The 16,867-nt window shown below is 35.5% G+C and overlaps 1 protein-coding gene across 3 annotated transcripts in view; it reads right to left on the reverse strand.

Annotated features, from left to right (window-relative positions):
- Nucleotides 1-826: 826 nt before the first annotated feature.
- celf3a (cugbp, Elav-like family member 3a) overlaps nt 827-16,867 on the reverse strand; it is a 137,135-nt gene continuing 121,094 nt past the window's right edge. For 2 of the 3 annotated variants that reach the window (XM_051923079.1, XM_051923080.1), the window contains 3 exons: nt 13,636-13,779; nt 13,072-13,218; nt 827-3,350 (listed from right to left, as the gene is read on the reverse strand). In XM_051923079.1, the coding sequence (XP_051779039.1) occupies nt 13,091-13,218; nt 13,636-13,779 (272 nt within the window). In that variant the 3' untranslated portion in view covers nt 827-3,350; nt 13,072-13,090. Of the gene's footprint in view, nt 3,351-8,479; nt 8,568-13,071; nt 13,219-13,635; nt 13,780-16,867 lie in introns of all 3 variants that reach the window. The other variant, XR_007934148.1, reaches the window with a different exon arrangement.

The raw sequence follows: 16,867 nt of genomic DNA on the forward strand, positions 1-16,867 counted from the left end.
TCACTGAAGTTCTTTCTTACATGTGTTCTTGCCATTGTCTTTTAACAAAACACTGAACGGAATGGGCTATTTATACTGATTTGCATATTCAAATAGACAAAATTCTGGGAGGAGTTGGGGTGGGGCTGTAGGCTGGTGTATATGCATTAAAAATCACATTGATTGGGATTTATAAAGGGAAAGTACATGTAACTTTGCTTACTCACAGTTTTATGCATCAGAAATTTTTTGTGTGTAGTAACATTTCTAGTTTTGTCTGTATGCCATGTTTTAGTGTGAATTCTACACAAGGCTCCAGGAGATGATTGAAAGAGACAGAGAATCCTAAGTTAAAAAATGAGCACAAGTCAGAACTAGTATATCAGGAAAAGGCAAAGCATAAAACACCAAATCAAAAACCAAAGGTCAAAATTGAGAAACACACCGTCCTAACTCCATGAAAGGTTTTCACCAAGTACACAAAACTTTAACTCATTATCCAGAAACTTGGATGTAGATGATAGTGTGCCACCATCTTGAATAGTGGCAACTTGAAGATGGCACACATTGCAACTTCCACTCAAGAGGTAGAAACATTGCCCACAACAATATGGCCACAGCAACCAAACAATGCATGAAATGGCAGTACAAAGTGAAAAAAAGCCAATAAAAAAATTAAAAGCTCAAAACAAAATAAATTTTAAAATACATAAAAAATGGGGTCCGCAGACTCCAAAACCACAGAATTAAAGCAAAAGGTGAATAAACCATCCCTCACATTGCCGCTGAACAGAAATGAGCTGTGTGCCTCCAGTGTCCCAAGCACTTAATTAGTAAAAAACAAAGATCTGTTTGAATTCTTTATTAGAGAGAAAATATTAAATTAAAAAGAAAAATTACAATAAATAAGAAATAAATTAAGCAGTTACATTGTCTGAAATATACAGACTGCCAAATTGAATACCTACAAATCTCTAAAATCATAAAATCTTATAAGCCAATAAAAAAAATGCTCAAACTGTAAAAGTTTACCTGTCAACAATCTGTAGTTTTCATAACCATTCATTGTATTTATTTATTATTTCTTTTTTATTTATTATTTTTTTAAACTAAATTATTTACAATATAGGATAGTTTTGAGGATGTAAACATTTTCTTCTTCCTAGTCTTTGAGTCACAACTTTCTCTTTTTTGTAAATATTTATGATTGACAGATTGAAAGCCAATAATAGTTTTATCTTTTTTTTTAATTTAACCCCACCCTCCCCCCTGCCTATTTTCCCTCTATATACCTGTTAAAACCCTGAATATTTATTCCCCTAAATATTATAGTTCTAAACTTCATATATTGTATATTTTATATGAAAACAAGAAGAAGGAGTGTGGTTGGGAATTAAGACTGAATCTGGTCAGTGATGCACCCAATAAATTGGGGGATTCCCGGACATGTGCAATAGCTTTGGGGTTTATACCCAGACATGATAAAAGGAATTTGCTTGAGAGCAGAAGCCTAGAGGCAATGATAGCCGCATTTTAAATGCTCAGATCACAGCTCCTGCTACTCTAGGCTGAAATCCAGAAAATCCTGAAGGCCAAGTCCATTTTGTGATCAGAGCTGGAATGTCAGAGCTGCAAGCTATAAAAAACACTTGTTTTTCATACAGTATAATACGATATGCTACCTCATAAAGTACAGCAAGGAAAAGAAAGTATCCTCCAGTGTCCTTCTTCTTTTTTTTTGCAAAGTGTCCTCCTCTAGGGATCACTTTTGTTCACCCACCTGACAAGCCAGTGCCAAGAAGTTAGGATCTGCACAGTTCATACCAATATCCCGATTACCGGCAATGTTTTTGTCAAAATTTCACTTCCAATGAAACCAAATAATGCCATTTCAGAAGCGAGCAGCTTATCAATAACAAGGCAACACCCATTTAGTGCAGAGGAAAAGGAATGATGAATTCTGAGATCAGCTGTCTGTTAATGATGAGAACGGCATGAGAACTGGTCTGCAGTGCAGAGAAGTGGCTGCTATAGCCAAAGGATGCCGCTCCTTCCACTCACTTGCCTTAGACTGTATAGTGAGAGGCTTTATTGAAAGATTGTCTTCTTGATAATTTTTGCTGTAAAGTACTGCATTTCTTTGCTGTTACAGTAGTAAATTAATGGCTAATTAATGCTTGTGTAAAACATAAAAAAGATATACAATGTGGTCTGCTGCCTTCTCCAGGGTACAGACAAGCACAGAAGAAAGCAGTTGCCAAAAGAAATCTTAGATGGGGTCTCTCATAAGCAGCTGTTGGGCTGTAGATATGTGTACAATCTGAAGAAACCAAGCCAGTAGCAACGTTAAGTACATGACAATTCAACCCTTGCTTCCTTTAAAAGGGTGGAAAGGGAAGAGAAGAAGTATTTGCAACAAGACTTGTTTCTTTAGCTTTCTACAGCATTTTCAAATAGTAGAAAGTAGGGCCATGTCTAACTGGTCCAGAACTGGTTTGATCAGCTAAACTGAAGTACCATGGGACAGTTGATGCCTTGTTTCTGCAGGCCACATTCACAATGCTGCGTCCAGATCGGGATTTGGAGACTAAGTAAGTGGGATGCGGGCAACTGGGCCTTCTGTAGGTTTAAATTGCACAGGTTATTGTTGGGGTACAATAAAAAGATTAGCAAGCTAAAAAGGAACAAAGGTCACAAGTTTGCAAAACTAATTGGCCTGCAGACAATGACTTTAGTGTCTCTAATGTAAATCGCGGAGCTGTTTACATTAAAGTAACCAGGAAAGCAGGCATTCACCTGTATTGTTTCAATACAAGTAAATAAAAATGTACAAAGAGGGAGGCAGCATTCTTATTTATGCTGTAAACATAAGAGTATTGAATTTGAGAAAATCCATTTAATTTCTCTGTTAGATAAATGAAAAACAAAATCAAGGATGGCTGATAGCTATACTGTATATGTGTGCTGAACACTGCAAAAGAGAATTGCTACAATCTCTGTGCATTGATTAGGTAGTGGAATCAGGTATATGAATGTAAACAGCAAAAATGTACTTTCAGCTTGTAAGATGGCTTGGGGAATGCCAAAAATACCATAATAGTAAATAATTAACCAACCGTCAGGCGGCAATTATCTCCAAATGGCAGTGAATGGGCATACATAAGACTGTCCCATGGTTTGTTTGACACTCTTTTTGCTGTGCATCTGTGTCTGTGCAACCTGAAAAATGTGTACCTGTGTGCATGTGTATGTGTGATTCATGGAGTGGTGGGGGTATATGCAGATAAAAGATGGGAGTAAGATTAGGGTTTGGGGACTTGTTGAAAGGAGAATATTTCCTCAATTTCTTTCTGTAACTGCCTTCGAAAAACCTGGAATAAAGAATAGACAAGAATTAGGAAACAGCAAAACCGGCACAGACAAACAAACACATATATATGTATATATATAGTTTTACTTTGTTTGATATATGTATACAATATATATGCATTGCATTTTTACTTTTTTTTACTTTAAGCTCCAGTATCACAAGCAAGCAAGTAGATCATGCACATCATCTGGCAGGACTTGCAAAGAATTCTGGGTAACTCATACTGCCAAAGCTGACACTGTGTGAATGGGTCGGTTTTTAAATGTTAAGCAGATTGCTAAGTTTTAAAAATAACTGATACAAGGAGATGTACACCACTGAAATGTTTTAGTCCACAATATCCATATTTTTCAAAAATGCTTTGTAGTGGAATAAACAGCTAAACATAAGGCAGAAACTTCTGTCACTGTTGTAATTGAATCATTGTGGCATAAAACTCTAAAGTCATTCCATTAAAATCATTTTTTTCAGGAACTGCTTCATGTGTTGATTTCATTAAATCATTTAATTGTTTTTTTTTTTTTTTTAGAAAAATGTGTATTAATCATATATTTTATTGCTAAGGCAATTGAGTTTTAAGGCCAAGGTAAGCAGGGAATGTTAAAATGAATGGCAAATAATGTTAATAATAATGTGTAACCTTGTACACTATATACAAATACATTTTTTTTGTGTTTCTTAATTGGATTTTTTTTCTGTTTAAACCTACATGTTAATATGCCTGCATGAGAGTTGGCACCTTTTGAGTTACCCAGAATTCCAGGAAAAAGGGGAAGCTGCAACATTAGCACAAGGCATTGTGTCGTGTATCCATCAAGACATCCAACCACCATTCAGCTCAACAAACCAAACCTTGGTTTAGCGTAACCGGAAAGGAAAAAAAAGGTATATGTATATATATATATATATATATTTATATATATAGTGAGAGGGAAAGAGAAAGAATGAGTTGGAGGAAGTCAATCTTTTTTTCTTTATTAAGCAGCAGCAGAAAAAAGAGAATCAAAACCAAATTTTAAGTAATATATGACATGGTCTAGTGAAATGTAATAGTATACGACTGTATAGTTTTCTTCATGATCTCCCCCTTCCTTGTATGCTGTTACTTTTCTCTGTAGCTTGGATTCTTGCACCTGGTATCTTACTGTCCTGCAACATGCATCATTGTCTGAGACATAGTGTGCTAAGAGAAAGGCTTCAACTGGGCCTTGAGTTGATGACAATGAAATTCAGAAAGTGGCTGAGACTAGCCAGAAGTCTCACAGAAAAGCTGCAGAACTGTAACATACAAATTAGCTCATATTAAATATAAGGTGATGCTGAAACATATCCACCACAGCAGAAGTAACAGGCATTAGGAACAAAATTTCTTCTTCTTTAATAAAATTCTCTACAAAATAAAATATTTTTGGATTATTCAGTTTTTTTAGTTCTAACATACCGATTTGCTTTCATTTTACAAGCTGACCAATGGTTGTTACTAGGAATTTAGCAGAACTGCATTGCATATCAGAGCTGTTCAAGAGTTATACATGAGTTTTCTCAATTAAATGTGTTCACTTTATTTAACTGTAGCAAATGTGTCTGCATATTTATGTGCCAAACATATTACAAAATCAAAGTAAATGTGTGAAGGCTTAGCATTTCTTTCCACTAATAGTACTTTGCTCTATTTTAAATACCCCTGCAAAACTGACATACTTAGAAACACCCATTGCTTCAGTGCGTATTAAATCTTCCATATGTGGTATTTTATTTTATTAATTTGAGATTCTATAACCAATTATATAAATCATGTCCATCTTATGAGATCTGTGCTTTGTTTAAGAAATATTAAGCATTGGCTGAATGGGAAATGCGTTCATTGCCTGTGCCATAAAGCACTAGAGAATTTGTTAAAGAGAAGACATATCAGCCTCTGGCTCTTGCTGGGATGGAGTTACTGTATATTTTGTTAATTTTGATTAAAAAGACACTAGACAAACAACCCATGTCATGCCCAAATAAAAAATGTGTATAGATATATTGTGAAGAGTTGCCTGACTGGTAAAGGGTTGCTAGGGAGAAAAGAGCACCTCTGGGCACAGACGGGAATCAGTAAGTCTCAAAAAGAGAATAAACCCACACTAGACGTAGGAAAACACACATTTATATATCCCAGTGCGAGAATAAGGATAGCTGCAGGGGCTTGTAAATATGGTAGTGATAATAAATGCCCTGGTGCAAAGTGGAGAGAGATGGTGTGGTACTCCAAAAGAAGCTGAGGAGATTCCCTGAACATGGTAGAGGAACAAATTTCAGGGATAGCTGACCTTATGCTAAGTAAGAAAGAAAGAAAAAAAGACAGCTGCAACAGATGTTTGCAGGTTATCTCCTATGTGAAAGGAGTAACATATAGTCCCAAGCCAATAAAGCTGAGACCATGTTGCTGTTTTGAGGCAGAGCTCTAGAAGGACTGGCAGGAGACTACTCTGGTGGTAAGCAGTCATTTTTAAGGGTACCAAAGGATGACTCAGGTGGCAGAGAGAATAGAGAGGTGGACGAGAAGGACAGTGATCCTACTTGGTATGCTGCAGCTGAAGGCCTGTTGTAACTAAGTCCAGAATGACAGCTAGTGATTAGCTGGTCTTCTTTTGTGGGTACTTTGTGTACGCACTTTGTCTAATTCTACCTTGAGTGTTCTAGAAGGAGTAGAATTTATTTTTCAGGCTCCTTTACACCATTCCAGGGGTGGAAAGACACCATGAGGCTCCCTGTTACAGTATATACAGCATATGTATTATCTGAGTATGTTATGATTTTTTGTTCTTGGCTTTATAATGTATGTAAATGTGTGCCATATCCTTGACCAGAAAATCAAAATTTGCTATAAAAGAATAATATTAAAGAATTAAAAAGCAACATTGCAAAACTAAATAAATAATTAAAATTCTAGACTGGATATCATGTATCGACATTGCAGGAAACTGGAAAATGTATTAATGTTTGACGCACAGAGAGTGTGTGTGGTTCTATTCAAATTTGATATTGGTAGGAAATGTAAAATATAACAAATGAGAGGCATTTCTAGAGTCAAAGTGTCAATCTTACACCTCTTCCTAATATCATCTGATGTTAGAGAGGGCCCTGACTCATATGACAGTGTGTTACCATTTGCAAACCAAGTGAATTTGGGAATTTTATATTTATACAATGAACAATTTGACAAAGTGTGAAAAAGGTTTTCTGACAAAGTTAATTATCACTTGTTGAAAGCCATTTGTAATGTCTTTATCTGTCTCTGGAAGTCTGTTTACATAGTTTATGATGAAAAGATTACACTGTGGTAGGAGTCACATGATAGGCTTCTGACCATGCAGAGCTCTTATTTTGAGAGATTCTGCAGAAATATTATAAACCCGGCCCAAATTTAAAAAGATGAGTTAGCAATCTAATTAATTAAACTGAAATACTGTGTATGTATGTGCATATGTATACATGAATTAGAAAAAAAAGAATACTGCTTTAGAGCTCTCCATTTTGGTTTGTGAAGTAAACACAGGAAATACGACAAGGTTCCTCTAAGTCAAGCGCAATGCTGTAGCTACAGTGCATTACAGAGTGCAGGCTGTTTCCAATAGAATGTTAACAAAGAAGGCTTCACCAAGACTTTGCTGCTCCCAGATCTATCCATCAAAACAAGTAGATAGCACAAGCAGTTTTTGGGGAACATTAAGTGTGACTGAGTATTTTAAACTGTAACTGATGCTAGTTAGACACAACATTGTTATACAAGCGATAAGTAGCAGGTACAGGATATTGGGCAAAGGCTATTCCTGTAGTGCAGATACAGTAGATAATATTATTCAGAAGTGCAAAGTCTAGTGAGAGTTGCTTCACATGTACTTTGTTCGTAGCTTTGCAGATAGATAGATCTAGTTTGCTCATTATAATAACAGTCTTGATGACTTAACTGATTCTGCCAGATGTCACTGAATAGGTGGCTTTTTGTTTAGTTACAGTTATCATTCCCTATAATGCACTGCAGATTTAGAATCCTCGTGTCACAACAAAGAATAAAGTGTGCTGACGTTCAAACACAAAATCACAAGCATGTCAATAGTGCAAGATGTACAGAACAACAAAAGAAAACACCCAAAATCAATGTAATCAACATAAAAATGACTATTTGATAGGTATAGATAGATAGATAGATAGATAGATAGATAGATAGATAGATAGACAATTTATTATTATTATTATTTTTAAATAATAGATACAGAACAGTAGATTCTTATAACTGTCTTTATCAAGTAGAGGTCAGATAGATTGACATATTGATAGAAAGATTACTACAGTTCTGAAAAAAGTGTTTATTTATTTTGATAGATAGATAGATAGATAGATAGATAGATAGATAGATAGATAGATAGATAGATAGATAGATAGATAGATAGATAGATAGATAGATAGACAATTTATTTTTAAATAATAGATACAGAACAGTAGATTCTTATAACTGTCTTTATCAAGTAGAGGTCAGATAGATTGACATATTGATAGAAAGATTACTATAGTTCTGAAAAAAGTGTTTATTTATTTTGATAGATAGATAGATAGATAGATAGATAGATAGATAGATAGATAGATAGATAGATAGATAGATAGATAGATAGATAGATAGATAGATAGATATGAAAGACAGTATAAAATAGAGATAGATAGATAGATAGATAGATAGATAGATAGATAGATAGATAGATAGATAGATAGATAGATAGATAGATAGATAGATAGACAGACTTTATGAAATAAAATTAAAAGAACATAATACAACACAACAGAATGAATTAAAATGCACAAACACAGACATGAATAATAAAGGTCTACAAGGAAACTAAAGAGTGGGTTTAAAAAACCAGGAATGTCACTAATAATAATATTTTAATTTTTTGAAAAAAAAAAATTCAATTTCACGGAAACAACTACTCGTCACTGAAAACCACGAGCAAGAGAATGCACGCCACATCCAAGACTCCACGCCACTACGTCATGCAACGCAGCGAGACTTTGGTCACATGACGTTTTTTCTCAAACGATACCTTCAATGATATTTACTTGTTTTATTCCATTACACTGGATGCAACTTACAAGGGATGGAGCTATGTCTCCCATGACAGCTAATGGTTGCTAGAACGTCATATCGACACTGTCATCTCGAGATATGATTGGACCCTGCCTGGATTGGGTATGGTTTAGGCAGTAAAGAAAAAAAAAGGATTGTTTTTTATTTTTATATTTATATTAGTATATTTATTATATAGAAAAGAAAGGATATGCTTATTGATTAACTTTCTATTTTCAGTTCTTTTTAAGGTCAGGTTCTTGGCCCATATGAACCCCTGATTCCCAGCATTCACAAGCTTTAGACCTGTTGACTGTGTTCTCCTCCTCCTTTACAATTAGATTCATTTGGCATATTTTGTGTTCCCTTCCCAGCCATTCATTCTGTGCTTATTTATGAAAACTTTTCAAAAGGCTCCCACTTTGTAGTGCTTTTCAGACAATTTATAATAAATTAAAAATTAAAAAGAGATACTTGATTATATCGTTAAGTATTATTAATTCAGTGGCTTCTACAAGCTGCACAGAAAATTATCCCCAAGAGGCAGGGTGTCCATTTTATATCGAATAGTTCTATTAATGTATTGTACAAAACCAATATAAAATGTTACATGAAAATTGACCCGTGTTAGCTATGCTACTATATTGCCTGAAAAGAATACTGTGGCAGTCTTCTGAAAAGTTGTCAGGCACCAATAATAAATTCCATATTTCATAAAGGAGGTCACTGTAAAAGGTATAAAGCTTGTGCCAAGGAATGAGGTTTTGAAACTGGACAGGAGCCCTGCCTTGAAAGAGAAAAGTATACTTTGGACCTGGAGGGAAGAGTGTTCATTTGGATTCACTTTTTATAAGGTTAAGAGCTTCAGTCTAGAGAGCAAAGTAATCTGAGGACATTAACTGTTTTTAGTGTACAAGTCAAAACACCATCAACCATCAGAGCAGTTTTGGGGTCCTAAAGTGTTTTTTATTTTCTGTTCACCTTTGAATAATGTCAGGGACAGAGCAAATTATCTTAAGAAAGTGGTCAATCACTTCATTAAGAAGAAGTAAACCCTTCCTGGAAAAGAAAAAAAAAGTTTAAAGACACCAGGCTTCTCTTATTTAGCCAAGTTGCCTTTGGCTTCTGTGGTAAATGTGCCATGCCTAGGTTGGGTTGAAATATCAGGACTTAGTGGAGTTTAGAAGTCCCAGATGGTTAATGAATTTCCTTAGCACAATGTGGGGAAGAAATGAGGAAACTGGCCAAAAAAGGAGCCATAACTGTTGAAGTAGTTATGGAATCTTCTGTTTGGATTATTCAGACAATCAGTAAGGTGAAGGTCGTAGACCAGGGTAAAAAGCAAGAGTGACAAACTGTAATTTTTCCTAAAGGATGACAGAGGCGGCAAAGGGCTGAGAATAGTTTTACGCTATTGTTTAGTGTCATATTATAGGACAACTTAGCACTTTGGAAAAAGGACAAGTCCTTTATTATTAGTTCTATAGGCAGCATCTGTGAGAGGCCACAACATAGATTAGTGGTTAAATTTAATTAGTGCAGTATTTTATTATCCAATTATATGACCATTTAAACAAAGCAGCCATTTGCAAACAATTGGGGCCAAAATGGAGTGTTTGTTTTACTTACAGCTGGCACTGTAACTGAAGAAGAGTCAGATACCCAAGTTTCTCCACTTACACACATGCATACACATTTGCATGCACGCACACACACACACACACACACACACACCCACACACGCACACCCACACCCACCCACACGCACACACACACACACACACACACACACACACACACACACACACACACACACACACACACACACACACAATCACTCTCAGGCCCCCCCTCCTTTAGTCTCAGTGTTAAAATTTCAGTTCTGAACACTTCCAGGGCCATAAAGCAAGTTTACTTTTCTCTTGAGTTTTGACAGATAAAAAAATGATGAAAAGACAACACAAAAATAATCAGTCAATAAATAAAAAACAGATTTTAAAAAGTAATGGTTGTATTAAAACACAGAACAGTCACAGACAAGTGTTTAAAAACACAACTCACAATATGGGATGAAAAGGGAGCTCAGCCCCTTCACCCACATCTGGATGGACTAATAAGAACTAACTGAATGTCTCTGCACCACACACAGGACAAAGGGGCGCCGAGCATGTAATGTACAGTATGTGTAACAACTGAGGAAAAAATACAGTAGAATCACAAAATGTTGCAGTCAAAATGAAACTCTTAAGTTTTTAAATAACCAAATACCAGCTCCCTCCAAGAAGAGATGGTTAAAAAAGAAACAAACAGAAGATAAGTTTTACACTGAAACTCTTCACTAAAACAATAACTGAGTAGTTACAGTGAGGTTATCAATTACCTTACATCTCCTGATAAGCTGGCATCAAGATGTTTTATGTGATGCATGTGTCATCTTCAACTTTTATGCAAACAATTCTCTTTATTTTAACCATTTAATTCAGTTTATTTATTCTTTCATTAGGCTATCATCGCAATTAGTTTAATTTCCAATACACGAACAGCATAACAAATACTAAGCCAACTTTTATTTCAGCAGTGAAATATGTACTAAAGATGTGTCTAAAGAATTTAACACAGATAGAGTTCAGCCTGAAGGTCACTGTTCAGCCATGCTCTTTTAAAGTGAATATATTGCCACCTGGGTAGCACAGTGTTGTATTGGTTACTGCTGTTGTCTTACAGCTCCTTGTCCTTGAGCTCACTTCCCAGCAATGTCATTGTTACAGTGAAGCTTTCATATTCCCCCCATAATTTATGTAGTGTGGGTGCCCAGAAGGAAGACAGGGAGTCCATAATGGAAGAACCGGGAAAATTGACTTACCAGGAGCAGAGTCACCCCCTGGTGGTTATAGTAGGTACTCCCATTTCCTCATGCCTCTCAAAGGTGTTCATGCTAAGTTAACTGATAGCTTTAAATTAGATTAGTTTGACTAAGTGTGGATCTTTGTGTGTGTGTGAGAGTGAGTGATAGAAGGTACATCTGGGGCCAGTTCCTGCATTGTGTGCTAATTTTGCCAGCATGGGATTTGGCTCCTTGTAATCAAAAACCTAGCTACAGGTTGGATTAGTGGATGAATGGAAGGATACTCTTCCATATTAAGAACTGATTACATAGGATTCTGGCATATGTTAGCTAATACATATCCAAAACAGACAGATGGACTTAACTGCCTCATTTCTTTCATACAATGCTAGCTGCTGTAACACTTCTAAAACTGCTGAATATATATCACACATTTAGAAACATTTAAGTGTCATCAACTAAAATCAACCTTGTACATGAAAAACGTATTGTTTTCTGGTGATTATGCTTAAAAATTTGAGAAAACATAATATTTGGCAATTTGGCACAAAGGAGAAGGCTTTTGTATAATACTTTCATGGTGATTTGGAAGAAAACAATTTCTGTAAACAAACTTTTCTTTATTATCGTACACATACAGTAGTTATTTTTTAGTGTCCTCTTGTGTGATTGAATTTGTCCTTGCGTCCTGCCTATGGCTGGATTCTGTTTTACACTACAGAGACAAAGAACAGGCTCACTGAACCCATCTTAGGAAAAAAAGACTAGAAAATAAACAGATGTATCAATCATACACAGTATGACTGTTAAGAACCTGCATATGTCTGAGACCATTCTTTAATTGATATGTAAACTATTACATAATGTGTTTCAAATTATTTTCTTCCCACATCTTAAAGATGTGGAATTTCAGTGACAATTGTGAACATGACTGACTTTGGGTGAGTGTGACTATGTTCTATGGCATAATGGTGACACATCTAGAGAATGTTCTGCCTTGTCAATTAGTGCTGCCAGAATAGTCTTTGGCTCCCCACATTCCTTAACTATAAAATCAAGCTGGAAAATGAATGGCTAGGCATTTTACATTTTGACTGGAGTTTCTGTAATTAATTAATATTTTTTTATATATGTTGTATTAACATTTCACTATACAACCAAACATTCTCAAATATCTATGGGAATAGCATGGTGGAAAGCATATTAGTGTGAAGTTCAAAATATGCATCAGTTGTACAAAATATGTGATAACCTCAGTGTAACTATTTTTAGGTTTTAGGCAGGCATTTTTGTTTTCAACTGCCCAGAACTGTGTTCAATATATTGTTCAGTGAATCCTCAAACATACTTTTTGCATTCTGATTTGTACTTAAAAACTCAACCCCATGTGAGTTCAATTCTCATTAGACTATTTACTGAAACACATAGTATATTAAAGCAGGATGTGAGCCAATTATTCTTTAATCATTTTAGGCATGCAGTTTAGAGCTTTATGATTTATTAGCAAAACTAACTTCCCAATCAGAAATCACAATGCTTCTTTTATATTTTACTAGGTTGTTTTCTAATACTTGTGCAGTAAAATGAATAAAGTAGGCTCTTCAAACAAAAACAACTGAAAGAAGACACAAACGGCTAGTATTTTATATTGGTTAATCAGTGTATTAAAACCCAATTTGCCCCTTCTAAATTTAGGTAATCAACATATTTAATGGTTATAATCGAATTTAAATGGTAAAACCACAAAGAAAATGAGCAGTGCTCAATACTGACCTCTTCTTCTCATATTCTATCAGTATGGGCGATTGGCATCTTTTGGCCTCTTTAGCTGAACTTTTAGTCTTTTCATGCCAATCTGGAATCCATTCATGGCTTGAATGGCAGCCTGAGCGCTCGCTGGATTGTCAAAGCTTACAAATCCTAGGGCCAAATGAGTAAAAAAAAAAAAAGTTTGAAAAAATTAATTGTTGTCCAGATACACAAATCATTTGGTGCAATAAGGTGTACCTTACAGACCTTGGCAAAAATATATGGCAAGGCAACTCATTAGCTTTAAGAAGATGAGACACACAACCAACCCTTTACTTGTTATACAACTACAATACCTCTGATAATTTAAGAAGGATATTCCCTGGGGTTCAGGAAATGCAGCCATTAACTACCTGAAAATTTAAGGGAGGGTTACATTTGGGCTAAAACCTGTTTCATACTTAAAACAAATGTCAGCTTTTTGAGCACAACATGTTAGGAAATTAAAACTCATTGATTGATCATTCCTTTAAATTAAAGGTGAGCCAAAGTGAATAACTACCAGTCAGCAGAAAGACTTCACCTTACCAAAACACTTGCTCTGGTTGGTAGCTCGGTCCACAAAGACTTTGGCAGAGATAACATTCCCGAAGGGAAGGAACATCTGTAACATCTCAGAGTCTGTAAACTCCTGTGGGAGGTGATAGATGAAGATGTTGCAGCCTTCAGGGCCTATCAAACATAAAAATATTCATTAAGTTAAATGGTATTTTGCATCAGGATGCTACAGGAGAATATTTAGCTGTGTCTAAAGTATAAAGCAGTATTTTTTTAGAATTTTTGAAATGTAGTTCAAGAAGATTTTTTAGGACTTTTGTCATAGATACAGTCACAACCATTGCACTATGAACAAATAAATAAGTACTGTAAATGACCTTTATACAAGCAATAAAATACATTACATATGAATGAGTTATTGACAGAAACAAAGGAGACAGTATTTTTTTCTGGCTACATGACAGAGTTTAACAACACAAAACTGCATAAATTCTCTCATTATGTAATTGTGAGTCCGTGAAGCAGAATGCAATTTAATTTCCAGAAATACTCAAGGCATTATTCTTATTTGGAAATGCAGGTCCTGTTTTGCATTTTGAGATGAATGTTCTTAATTTCCATGTTTTTCTAACTGATATTTGGCATATTTGTTGATGTTTCCCCAGGAGTATGGGTTCAATGGGCAAACTGATCTGAAAGACATCTGCCCCATGTAATGGCACGTATGTCCAGCTCCAAATTGGTTGGAATTGACAGGGAGCCAAGGAAGACAAAGGCATGTTCACAGAACAGAAATATTGGGATTAAGGCCAGAATAAGCTCCATGGAAGCCATATTATTTTTTAGAGGTTTCTTAGTGTAGAAAGGCCTCACAGTAAGGAGACCAGGGTTCACTTCCCATGTCCTCCCTGCGTGGAGTTTGCATGTTCTCCCTGTGTCTGCGTGGGTTTCCTCCGGGTGCTCCGGTTTCCTCCCACAGTCCAAAGACATGCAGGTTAGGTGCATTGGCGATCCTAAATTGTCCCTAGTACATGCTTGGTGTGTGGGTGTGTGTGTATGCCCTGCGGTGGTCTGGCGTCCTGCCCAGGGTTTGTTTCCTGCTTTGCGCACTGTGTTGGCTGGGATTGGCTCCAGCAGACACCCCGTGATCCTATGCTAGGATTCAGTGGGTTGGATAATGGATGGATAGTGTAGAAAGTGTCATCAATACTCACTCAGAATATGGTAAAGGAGTACATTGTAAAAAATGTCTGTGATTTTAATGGTAAAAATACTGTGAATGGTGACATGAAAAATACCTTTTCTGAAAAAAGGAACGTTACCTTATGTTCTCTTGAAAATTACCTGTGTCTTAAACAATACATTTAATCTATTTTTTACAGCCAAGTTCTGTAAAACCGATATTTTTCTACCTTCAAAATATGCTGGATACCGTTTACAGTACAGTTACACTTAAAAAATGCATGTTAATTTTACAGTAAAAAACTGTTAAATAGCGAAAGCAAACAACTGTAAAATGTGAAACAGTAAAGCACTGTTTCAGTAACACTGATGAACTGAAATTAAATGTACAGACAGATATAATATTTTTGACATTGTTAACCAAAAAAAAATATTCTTTTTCTGTGCAAAAATGGTAAATATGGCACCAAAAAATGAGATAATGCCATCTGAAAGGAAATCGTATTATACCTTTCATTTCACTACTCCAAGATGTTTAAAAAACAGTTGCTTTTGTTGACAATGTGTGGTTTGCTCTAATACACTGTCATATGGTTACCAAGAATGCATATTCTTTAAACAGCTACCTTACATTAATTTAACTCAAAATGATCATATGCATTTGCTATATGTAGCTATTTCTTCAATATAAATTTGAATTAATGTTCACCCGAGGTAAAATAAGTTTTTGTGGTTGTCATATAGAGTATATGACAGAACTTAAATATTTTTCTGCGTTTTTTTCTTGGCACCAATTTCTAAATTTACATACTGTTACGATATTTGCATAAGACAACTCCCCCTTTTGCCATATTGTTCTTGGTTTTCCGCATTCCTTTGCACAGTAGGGATAAAAAACAGAGTTAGCAGACTTATTTTTCCCTACGTGCTGAAGGTTTTTGGAGGTTATGAAAGATGATTTATGGTGGATTGCATTGTAAGCTGGCACACCTGTAAGACACCATACGCCACAAAAGAAAATGTTACTTCTCCACCAGATAATGTGCCATAACTTCCTTAAACATTGAATTATTTTCAATGTATAAAATTAAATGATGTAATGTGTTTGTTATTGTTTGTTTTACTGATGCAAACTGTATACTGACAGTATACATTTTTGATAGTATAATGATTGTTATATTTATTACAGTTCATGGATTCCAGGTTATGGTTAAATGTTTTCTTCTATTGTAATGTGCTGTAAAAAAACAGTTATTTACTATAAAGTTATACTGTAGACCTAAAAACATTGTCATCTTATTTTTTACAGTAAAATTCTGGCAACCAAAGCTGACAGTTTTTTACCGTAATGTTCACATTTTTTTTACAGTGGGACATACTTGAAAGTGGAGATGTTCCTGACAATTTTAAATATAAAAAATTCAAATAAGTAGATTTGGAAAGTATTCAGACCCCTTCACTTTCCGGACAATTTATTGTGCTGTAGATTTAAATTTAAATAGATTAATTTGCCATTATTGCCCATCAATCTACATCCAACCTATAAGGACAAAATCAAAACATATTTTTAAAAAGTTTTGCAAATTTATTCACAATCAAAAACTGAAATTTCTCATTTATATAAGTAATCATCCCCTTAATTCAGTACTTTGTGGAAGACCCTTTGGCAACAATTACAGCTTCAGGTTTTCCTGGTTAAGTCTCTATAAGCTTTGCACACTTGCATTTGGGCAGTTTATCCGATTCTTCCTGATGGATCCTATCAAGCACCGTTAGACTGGATGAAAAGCATCTGTAAACTGCCATCTTCAGCACCACAGATGGACAATGAGGTTTAAGTCTGGGCTTTGGCTGGGCCACTCAAGACCATTCAGTGACTTGCCTCAAAGCTACTACAGAGGTATCATGGCTCTATGCTTTGGGTCATTGTCATGCTGAAAGGTGAACTATTGCCCCAATCTGAGGTCTTCTCTGAATTTGGCAGCATTCACTCTTTAATTCTGTCCAGACTCATTGTCCCTGCTGCTGAGAAGGAACCCCCATAGTAAGATGCTGCCATCAACCTACTACACCATTTCAA

This window comes from Erpetoichthys calabaricus, chromosome 2 (assembly GCF_900747795.2).
Source record: "Erpetoichthys calabaricus chromosome 2, fErpCal1.3, whole genome shotgun sequence".
Taxonomy (NCBI): Eukaryota; Metazoa; Chordata; class Cladistia; order Polypteriformes; family Polypteridae; genus Erpetoichthys; species Erpetoichthys calabaricus.